General features: G+C 39.7%; 1 protein-coding gene across 1 annotated transcript in view; it reads left to right on the top strand.

Moving 5' to 3' along the window:
* Positions 1 to 9,083, top strand: part of KBTBD7 (kelch repeat and BTB domain containing 7) — a 65,097-nt gene extending 56,014 nt beyond the window's left edge. The window contains exon 4 of the mRNA XM_053216120.1: positions 8,946 to 9,083. Within this exon, the coding sequence (XP_053072095.1) occupies positions 8,946 to 8,968 (23 nt within the window). The 3' untranslated portion in view covers positions 8,969 to 9,083. The remainder of the gene's footprint in view (positions 1 to 8,945) is intronic.
* The last annotated feature ends 1,876 nt before the right edge of the window (positions 9,084 to 10,959 follow it).

Below are 10,959 nucleotides of genomic sequence, written 5' to 3' on the forward strand. Positions count from 1 at the left end.
ATAGAGTTCATATTGTATGTATTATATCACATCTGTAAGAACATAATCAGAAAGTCTCACTAAAATAACTGTCATGTCTCTTTATTGTAATGGTTCATTTTCCAATTAATAATTAGTATGCAATCTGTGGCATCATATAAACATTTGGTTCCTTGATGTGGTAGGCAGCTTCTGAGATTATCCCCAATGATCTCTGCTCATGTTATGTACTTATGTAAACTCCTTCCCTTGAATGTGGACTGAATTTATAGCCTCTCTACTAATAATAAGATACGAAAGTAGTGGTGGGATGTCTCCTCCAAGATTAGGTTATGAAAAAAAAAAAAAAACTGAAGTAGCTTCCACTCCTCTCCTTATCTCTCTGTCCCATCTCTCATGCTGGGGTAGCCTGGCATGGGGAGAACCTGAGGCCCTCATTCCAACAATTCTTTTTTTTTTTTCTTTTCTTTTTTTTTCATTCCAACAATTCTTGAGGAACTGTAGACTATGGAAGCAGATCCTATAGCACAAGTAGAGGCTTGAGATGACTTCAGTCCTGGCCAATAGTGGCCCCCCAACCTCATGAGAAAAGTTGAGTCAGAAAAACCCAGCTAAATCCCAGCTAAATAAATGGATTTCAGGTCTGCAGGAACTGCAGGACAATAAATTTTACTTATTTTAAAGATGCTGAATTTGAGTGTAGCTTGTTTTCCAATGATAAATAATTGCCCCAAAACTTCGATCTCATGATTGTAGCAACTGCTAACAATCATTCCCTGACTCAACTCTTATATTGACATTGCAAATGGTGACTTTCTAATTCCACCTTTCTTTCTATTCTTCTGTAAAGAAAGCATTCAGGGGCGCCTGGGTGGCGCAGTCGGTTAAGCGTCCGACTTCAGCCAGGTCACCATCTCGCGGTCCGTGAGTTCAAGCCCCGTGTCGGGCTCTGGGCTGATGGCTCGGAGCCTGTTTCCGATTCTGTGTCTCCCTCTCTCTCTGCCCCTCCCCCGTTCATGCTCGGTCTCTCTCTGTCCCCAAAAAAATAAAATAAACGTTGAAAAAAAAATTAAGAAAGCATTCATTTATTTTTTTCCTCAGTTGAAAGATAATTAAATCTTAATTGAATAAATGCCAGTACTTCTTTTTTTTGAAAACAAGATGGCGGGATAGGAAGTCCTGGAATTTAGTCCCCCTTACAAAAAGACCAACAAGCAACTATTCACAGAAAATAACATCAATGTGAAAATCCTAGAACCCAGGGGTGAGGAAGAAGCACCCTTGAACAACAAAAATGGGTAAAAGCCACATTAGAAGTCTAAAAGGAGTGGTTTCACTTTGACCAACGTGCCTCTCCCACAGGCTGGCACAGTGCCACACAGAGTTCCCCTGGGCCCATGGTTTCTCCAGTGGAGAAAAGGGGGCCTGGGGTTGACATCTAGTGTATCCAGCCTTCCAGCACGCTTCCCAGAGGCTTGGCTCTGTCTCACCTCACATGGAACACTGGGAAAATAAGCAGGGCTATACAAAATGGGGTCAGCTAGAAACAAAGAAGAAGGGAAGAACTCACAGCAGTCAGTGCAATGATCATTCTGTGGCACTGCATTCCTACTGGTGGTGGCGACCCAACCAGAGAACCCTGCTAGTGACTTCATTCACCCATGGATCTGAGCCAGTTGTTCCATCTGGTCAGGGAACGCAGTTGGCAGTTCTGTCTAGTATTGATCCTCAGTCAACAGTTCAATCCTGCTATGGAGACCATTCTAACACACCAGCTGAACAGAAAGCCAAGCCAGCAGCCTCACCCAATTGCAAAGCATGGCCTCTGGCCCCACCCAACCCAGAGACCCTAACTGTGCAAGGATCCTGGACAGCAACCATGTCTATCTGTAGAGCTCAGCCTTTAGCCCCACCTGCATGCAGAGCTCAGCCTATGTCCCTGCCTGTTTCCTGAGCACAGCTTGCAAACCCACCCGAACAGAGAGGTCAACCAGTGACCTTGACCAGTTGAGAAGCATAGCCTACAGACTCATCTCACCAGGGACCCTAGACAGTTACTTTGCCTGACTGCAGAGCAGTGCCTTTCTCAACATCAGAGCACAAGCAATGGCCCTGCACAACTAGAGATCCAGAGCAGTCCCTGCCTTCCAGCTGAGACACCCAGAACCCCAGGCTGGACTGATTGGGGAAGATCTTTCCCGGTTAAAGTAAACCAGTAAACAATGGAGGAAGACACCTCTTCCTCAAATATGGAAATACCAGTGCAATGATCCAAGAATCATGAGTAATCGGACAAACATGGCACCATCAAAAGAAACTAATAAAGCTCTAATAACCCTTTAAAAAATTAGATCTATGAACTGAGTGACAAAGAATCCAGAATATTCATCTGAAAGAAGTTCAGTGAACGAGATGAAAACACATATAGACAACTAAATGAAATTAGGAAAGCAATACATGAGCACAATAAGAATTTCAGCAAAGAAATAAAAATCATTAAAAAGAAAACAAATCTTAGATCTCAAGAATACAACGCCTGAAGTGAAATGGTCAATAAAGAGCTTCAATAGCATGCCAGCAGTCAGATGAAAGGAGCTGTGAACTTGAAGATACGTCCTTTGAAATTTTCCAATCAGAGAATCAAAAAGAAAAAGAAAAGAAAAAGAATGAAGAAAGCATATGGGACACCATCAAAGGAAGCTTTATATGCATAATGAGGATCCCAAAAAGAGAAAAGACAGAGACAAAGGACAGAAAGTCTATTTAAAAGAAAAAATGGCTGGGGGCCCCCTGGGTGGCTCACTTGGTTAAGCATCTGACTCTTGATCTCAGCTCAGGTCATGATCCCAGGGTCGTGGGATCGAGCCCAGTGCAGGGCTCCACACTGAGTCTGGAGCCTACTTGAGATTCTCTCTCTCTCTCTCTCTCTCTCTCTTTCTCTCTCAACCTCTTCCCCTCTCCCCCACTTGTGCTCTCTCTCTAAAAACTGAAAAAGAAAAAAGAAAAGACAAGAAATATCTGGTATCAAGAGCAATGTGTAAAGGAAATAAATGTCCAATGCAGTGATATCTACCCACCGACCTCTCCCACCCTCCTCTCTCCCTCTAAAAGTTTATTTACCTGGTTTTGACTCACTTGTGACCTTTTATTATATTTCTTTTTTTTAATTTTTTAAAAAAAATTTTTTTTCAACGTTTTTTATTTATTTTTGGGACAGAGAGAGACAGAGCATGAACGGGGGAGGGGCAGAGAGAGAGGGAGACACAGAATCGGAAACAGGCTCCAAGCCCTGAGCCATCAGCCCAGAGCCTGATGTGGGGCTCGAACTCATGGACCGCGAGATCGTGACCTGGCTGAAGTCAGACGCTTAACCGACTGCGCCACCCAGGCGCCCCCCTTTTATTATATTTCTAAGGGGCCAGAAGAAGATATTTATGCCACAGAGGTCAGAGGCACTTGAGCTAGGAGGCTGCTCCCCAACTCTGGCATTTGTGGCTTGGGGGTAGGGAGAGGCATTTCTGGGGAACACAACCAACCTAGATAACAGGAACTCACAGAGCACCAAAAGCTGTGACAAGTTTAGTAGTTTCTAAGTGGGTTATACCCTTCCCCCATCACATCAGAATCTTGTGAAATAGGAAAACAACAGAAAGAGTGATCAAAGGAGGCAAATCTCACACTTTCCAGGCAGAACAGAGGTGGGAGTCAAACCAGGATAAGAGGTGGGTGGACAGTCCTGTTTGAGGTTGTGGCTGATCTCTGTGGAAAGCTTTCCCTGGAGGAGGAAGCTCTAAGAAGAGGGGGACCCCTCTGTAGGGTCCCCAGGGGATCTTTCCTCCTTCCCCTGCATAAGGCAAGTTGCCTGCCAACCCCCTCCATCAAGGAATGGCCTTGCTTGGGAATGTTCACCACACATGCCCTCTTCTATTTTCTAGTCAAACTCTGTTTACTCCTTGGCCTGCCTCCCTCCCTCCCCTCTAATTTACTTCTGATTTCTGTTTCAGAAATTTGGGATTGAAGTAAAACCTCAACAGTGCTGTCAAAACAAAGTCTTTCAGGAAAAAAATACAAAGAAATTTAACAAAAATATATTAATAGGGGCATCTGAGTGACTCAGTCAATTGAGTGTCCAACTCTTGATTTCAGCTTTGGTCATGATCCCAGGGTCGTGGGACTGAGCCCCTCATCAGGCTTTATGCTCAGTGTGGAGCCTGTTTAGGATTCTCTCTATTTGCCCCACTTCCCTGCTCATCTCTCTCTCTAAAATATATATATATATATATATATGTATATATATATATATGTACACACACACACACACACACATACACAGATATATGTATATTTAAAAAATGGCTGAAAACTTCTCAAATTTAGGGTGAGACTTGGACATCTGGGTTCATGAGTCTCAAATGTCCCTAAATAGTATGAACCTGAAAAGGTCACCAGGATGCATTAAAATTGTCAAAAGTCAAAGATAAAGAGAATTTTGAAAGCAGCAACTGATTCATCACATACAAGAAGTAACATAAGATTAGCAGATTTCTCAGTAGAAAGGCCTCTACTGAGAAAGGTCTCTTGAAGGCCATGAGGGTGTCTGAGAATATATTCAAACTATTAAAGGAAAAAACTGCTAAACAAGAATATTATACCCAGAAAAACTGTCCTGAGAGACAGTGTACTCTGAAACAAGCAAAAGCTGAGGGATTTTATCACAACTTGATCTGCCTTACAAGAAATGGTAAAGGGACTTCTTCATAGTGAAATGAAAGGACTCTAATTAACGATGAAAAACATATAAATAAATAAATAAAAACTCAATGGTAAAGACAAATATATAGTCAAAGTCAGAATTTTTTAATGTTGTAATAGTAGTGCATATATTACTTTCAACTCTAATTTAAAAGTTTCAAAAATTAATATATTAATGGGGCACTTGGTTGGCTCAGTTAGTCAAGTGACCAACTCTTGATCTCAGCTCAGGTCTTGATCTCAGGGTCATGAATTCAAGCCCTGTGTTGAGCTCCATGTTGGGCATAAATTCTACTTTTAAAAAAAATTAGTGTGTTAAAAATAAATATAACAATAATTTGATAGTGGATACACAATATTTAAAATATGTATATTGTAGGAGTGCCTGGGTGGCTCAGTCTGTTAAACATCCAACTTTGGCTCAGGTCATGGTTTCACAGTCTGTGGCTTCGAGCTCCCCACCAGGCTCTGTGCTGGTGGTGCAGAAATTCTGCCTGCTTGGGATTATCTCTCTCCCTCTCTCTGCCCCTGTCCTGTTCGCGTGCTTGCTCGCTCTCTTTCTCAAAATAAATAAACTTAAAAATAAAAAGTGTTGTTATAAAAAAAATGTATATTGTAACATCAATAACCAAAAAGGGGGGAGGGTATGAGTAAAGGTAGAGTTTTGTATGCAGTTGAAGTTTTTATCAGCTTAAAATAGGATAATTATAAAATACTTTATGTATGCTGATAGGTTACCACAGAGAAAAAACGTGTAAAAGAAACACAAAGATTGGGGTGCCTGGGTGGCTCAATCGGTTAAGCACACAATTCTTGGTGGTTCTCATCAAGAATCCCATCCCATGGGATCTCATGGTTCATGGGATCAAGCCCCAAGTTGGACTCTGCACTGAGCATGGAGCCCGCTTTGGATTGTCTCTCTCTCCCTCTCTCTTTGCCTCTCTCCCACGTATGTGCTCTCCCTCTCTCTCAAAATAAATATACTTAAAAAAAAAAAGAAACATAAAACATTAAAAAAAAAAAAAAAGAATCAAAGTATACCACTACAAAAAAGTTCATCACATTACAAAGAAAAATAGCAACAGAGGAAGTACAGAATAAAGGAACGACAGGGGTGACTGGATGCCTCGGTTGGTTGGGCCCTGACTTCTGCTAGGGTTCTGATCTCGTGGTTTGGTTTGTGAGCTTGAAGCCCACATTGGGCTTGCTGCTGTCAGCCCACTTGGGATCCTCTGTCCCCCTCTCTGCTCCTCCCCTGCTTGCTTACATGTGCATTCTCTCTCTCGCCCTCTCAAAAATAAATAGTAAAGAAAAAGAATAAAGGAACTACAAAAATCTGAAAACAATAAGACAGCAATAGTAAGTCCTTACATATCAAAAAGTACTTAAACATAAATTCTCCAAGCAATAGCATAGAAAGACTAAATGGGTAAATAACAAATTCCAATGATATGTTACCTACAAGAGACTCACTTTAGCTTTAAGGACACAGATAGGTGAAAACTGAAGGTATGGAGAAAAATATTCCAAGAAAATGGACATCAAAATGAGCAAGGGTAGCTACATTTATATCAGACAAAATAGACTTAATGTAAAAGAGGGTAACAAGAGACAAGGTCATTATATGATGATAAAAGGGTCAATTCATCAAGAGGATATAAATTGTAAATATTTATACACCCAACATTTGAGCATCTAATTATAAAAAACAAATACTAATGGAAAGGAAAGTAGAAATGAACAAAATAAAATAATTATACAGAATTTTAATACTCTACTATAAACAATGGAGAGATCACCTTGACAGAAAATAAATAAGAAAATAGCAAGTGTAAACAATACTATACCAAATGGACCTAAGAGACAAACAGACATTCCATCTAATACCAGTAAAATACACATTCTTCTCAAGGGCACATAAAACTTTCTCCAGGATAGATCTTATGTGAGGCCACAAAGCAACTCTTAAAATTAAAAACGTTGAAATACCACCAAGTATCTATTCTTACCACAATAGTATGAAACTAGAAATCAATAACAGGAGGTTAATTAGAAAATTCACAAGTATGTGGAAATTAAACCACACACTTCTGAACTATTAATGGGTCAAAGAAGAAATCAAAGGAAAACCCAAAATATTTTGAGACAAATGAATAGAAACAACACACCACAACGTATGAGATGCAGCAAAAGCCATTCTAATAGGGAAGTTTAGAGCAATAAATGTCTAAATTGGGAAAAAAGAAAGTCTCAAGTAAACAACCTAACTTTACATCTCAAGAATTAAAAAAAAGAGAGCAAACTAAATCCAAAAACAGGAGAAGAAAAAAAGTAAGAAAGATTATAACAGAAATAAATAAAAGAGACTAGAAAAACACACCATAATCAGGTGAGATTTATCCCTGTGATGCAAGGTTGGCTTAACATAAGCAAATCCATAAATGTGATACATCAATCACATTAACAAAATGAAAGATTAAAGTACATGAACATCTCAATCAATGCAAAAAAAAAAAACCCATTTGACAAAATTCAAGATCCTTTCATGATAAAAGGTTTCAACAAATTTGTTATAGAAGAAATGCTTCTCAACACAGTAAAAGCCATATATGAAAAGTCCACAGCTAACATCATATTTAATGGTGCAAAGTTGGATGATTTTTTTTTTTTTTTAAGATTAGGACCAAGACAAGAGTGTCCACACTTACCACTTCTCATCAACACATAATCAACTTAATCATCAGGAAAAAAGAAATCAAATCCACAATGAGCTGTCACCTCACTTCTGTTAGGGTGATAATATCAAAAAGACAAGAGATAACCAGTGTTGGTGATAACAAGAATGTGGAGAAATGCTTTATTCAGCACTGTTGGGAGGAATTTAAATTGGCGTAGCCCTATGTAACACTATATGGAGATTCCTCAAAAAATTAAAAATAGAACTACTGTATGATCCAGCAATTACACTTCTGGGTGTATATCCACAGAAAATGAAATAAATATCTTGAAAATATATCCCCACTCCCATGTTCATTACAGGATTACTCACAAGAGCCAAGATATGGCTATAGCCTAAGTATCCATTGATGGATGAGTAAAGAAAATGTAGCATACATATATAATGGAATATTTTTCAGCCATTAAAAGAAGGAAATCCTACCATTTGCAACAACATGGGTGAACCTGGAGGATATTATGCTAAGTGAATGAAATAAGCCAGGCACAGAAAGTCAAATACTGTATGATAACTTATATATGGAATGTAAAAATCTCAAACTCATAAATCCAGAGAATATATGGTGGTTGCCAGTGACTGGGGTTGAGGAAATAGGGACAGGTTGGTTAAAGGGTATGAAATTTCAGTTGTAAGATGCATTAAGTTCCAGGTGTCTAATGTACAGCATGGTGACTATAGTCAATAATACTGTATTGTATACTTGAAATCTGTTAAGAGTAGATCTTAAATGTCCTCACCACAAAAAAATTTTTAAAAGGTAACTATGTGAAGGGATGGATGTATTAATTTAGTTGTGCTAATCCTTACACAAAATATCTTAAATCATCATGTTATACACCTTTAAAAAATCGTGTTGTACAACCTTACTATATATAATTTTTATTTGTCAATAATATTCCAGTAAAGCTGAGAGGTGGGAGGAAAGAAGTGTGTTGTTTACCCCTTACACATGTTGGGGTTCTCCAGTTATTTTTCTGTTAATGATTTCTAGTTTAATTCCACAGTGTTCGGAGAGTATACTTTACATGATTTCTATTCTTTGAAATGTGTTAAGGTAAGTTTTATGGCCCAGAATGTGGTCTATCTTGGTGAATGTTCCATGTGAATTTGAGAGGGATGTATATTCTGCTGTTGAAAATGAAGGATTCTTCAAATGTCAGTTTAGATTCAGACGATTGATGGTGCCTTTCTATTCAACTAAAGTAGTCCTCCTGTATCCATGGTGGATAAATTCCAAGGTCCCTCATGGATGCCTGCAGAAGCAGATACTACCAGAACCTCTAAATACTGGGTTTTTTTCCTATACATACACACCTATGATAAAATTTAACTTATAAATTAGGCACAGTAAGATTAACAGTAATAACTAATAATAAACTAGAACAATTATAGCAATATACTGTACTGATAGTTATACGAATGTGATCTTTCAAAATATCTGACTGAACTGTACTCATCTTTCCTCTTGTGATTTGAGATGATAAAATGCATATGGGATGAAATGAAGTGAGATGAATAACGCAGGCATTGTGACATTGCATTAAGCTACTATTGACCCCCTGACAATTCATCAGAAGGAGGATCATCTGCTTCCAGCCCACAGTTAACCACAGGTAAATGAAACCATGGACAACAAAACCATGGATAAGAGAGTGCTACTATATATATCCTTAATGATTTTCTGCCTGCTGGACCGATCAATTTCTAATAGGTGTTGAAGTGCATTTTATATAATTATATTTTCTCTTCTCTCTTGGCATATCAATTTTACTTCTATTTAATTTTTTCTTTCAGTGTTTCAGACTATTGTCTGTGCAGTGCCCTAGGGGTAGTAGACAGCTAAAAACCATCTCTGATTTTTACAATCCCATGGAATCCAGGACTGCAAGCCCTCCTGGCCTCCAAAGCCAGGCACCAGAAACGTATGAAGATTTGCTTTCTGAGATGCTGGCACTCTGGAGTATTGAATAGAGGGAGAGCACAAAGAAAGTGCCTTCCCTCCCTGGTCTTGGGAAAGGTTTACAGTCAGCTCCTATAAGTACATTTAATTAGAAGCCTGGCCCTCGGGCTGCACCTATGATGATAAGGCCTCTTTCACAGAAAGAATGAGCTCCTGAGTCTGTGACCTCTTGCTATGTCCGTGGTGGTATCTGTTTAAGAACTCTTTCTCAGTTGGTTTCAGTCCTGTGGGACCCACAAGCTTAAGCCCTGTTGGCCCCTAGAGTCAGGCAATGTAGGGGTGTTCCCTGAATACAGCTGCAAAAATCAGTGTACCAGACAAGTATATAAGCTCCTTTCTGGAAAATACCATTGAGCTGGAGTGAAGCAGCAGGAGAGCACAAAGACTGCATCCCCTGGTCTCTGTTTCCTGGGAATAGCTCCATAGAGCCCTCTAAGTGTGCCAAACCAGAACTGCTCCCCAAGACCAAAGCTCCTAGACAAAGCACATAGGCCTCTTTCTCAGAAAGCCTGGGTGTGTGTTTCAGTTGGCTCTCTGTGTAGTGCCCTGGGAGAGGGAGTCTGCCAATAACTGTCTCTCTGATTGTTACAGTCCTTTGGGACCCAGGCCTCCGTGGCCAGGTGATTAAGGGGAAGGAGAAGGGGAAGTGCAAGGGGAAGGAGGAGGAGGATAAGGAGGAAGAGGAGGAAGAAGAAAATGGAAAAAATAAAAGATGGTGTCCATTGGTTTTAGCAAGGCAGAGTGAGAACATGGAAGATGATTTTTTTTTAATTTAAATCCAAGTTAGTTAATATATAGAGTACTAATGGTTCCAGTAGAATTTAGTGATTCATGGCTTACATATAACACCCAGTGCTCATCCCAACAAGTGCCCTCCTTAATGCCCATCACCCATTTAGCCCATTCCCTACCACCTATCCTCTAGCAACCCTCAGTTTGTTTTCTGTATTTAAGAGTCTCTTATAGTTTGCCTCCCTCTATTTTTATCTTATTTTTCCTTCTCTTCCCCTCTGTTCATGTTTTGTTTCTTAAATTCCACATGAGTGAAATCATATGATATTTATCTTTCTCTGACTGACTTATTTCGCTTAGCATAATACATTCTAGTTCCATCCACGTTGTTGCAGGAAGAGGATGCTATGAACCTTACAAATGAAACTGCCAGTTATATTACCAGCAAAAGATAATTTTTTTTTTCCAGGAACGGCAGAGGACTACAATCTAAGACAAGCAAGCTAGAAAACCACAGGCAAATCTGGAGAACAAAGGAAAGGTAGCTCTTTTATAGAAGAAGAGAGAGGAGTTGGGAAGGGCTGTTATAAACAAAAACTCCATTGGCTTAAACTGAGAGCTGGAAGTATAGTGGTTTTTCATTGGCTGAGTTATGACTCTCTCTCATTGGTTGGACTGTTGAGGGGGGCCAAGAAGAAACCTTCCTTCCTCTTGCTGGGAAAGTAAAGTAATATCCACTGGGATTGGCTAGGAGTGGTAGGGCTGAGCACTTGCCTTCCCCCCCCCCCCACCCCCTCCC

The sequence above is a fragment of the Acinonyx jubatus genome, chromosome A1 (genome assembly GCF_027475565.1).
Source record: "Acinonyx jubatus isolate Ajub_Pintada_27869175 chromosome A1, VMU_Ajub_asm_v1.0, whole genome shotgun sequence".
Lineage (NCBI taxonomy): Eukaryota > Metazoa > Chordata > Mammalia > Carnivora > Felidae > Acinonyx > Acinonyx jubatus.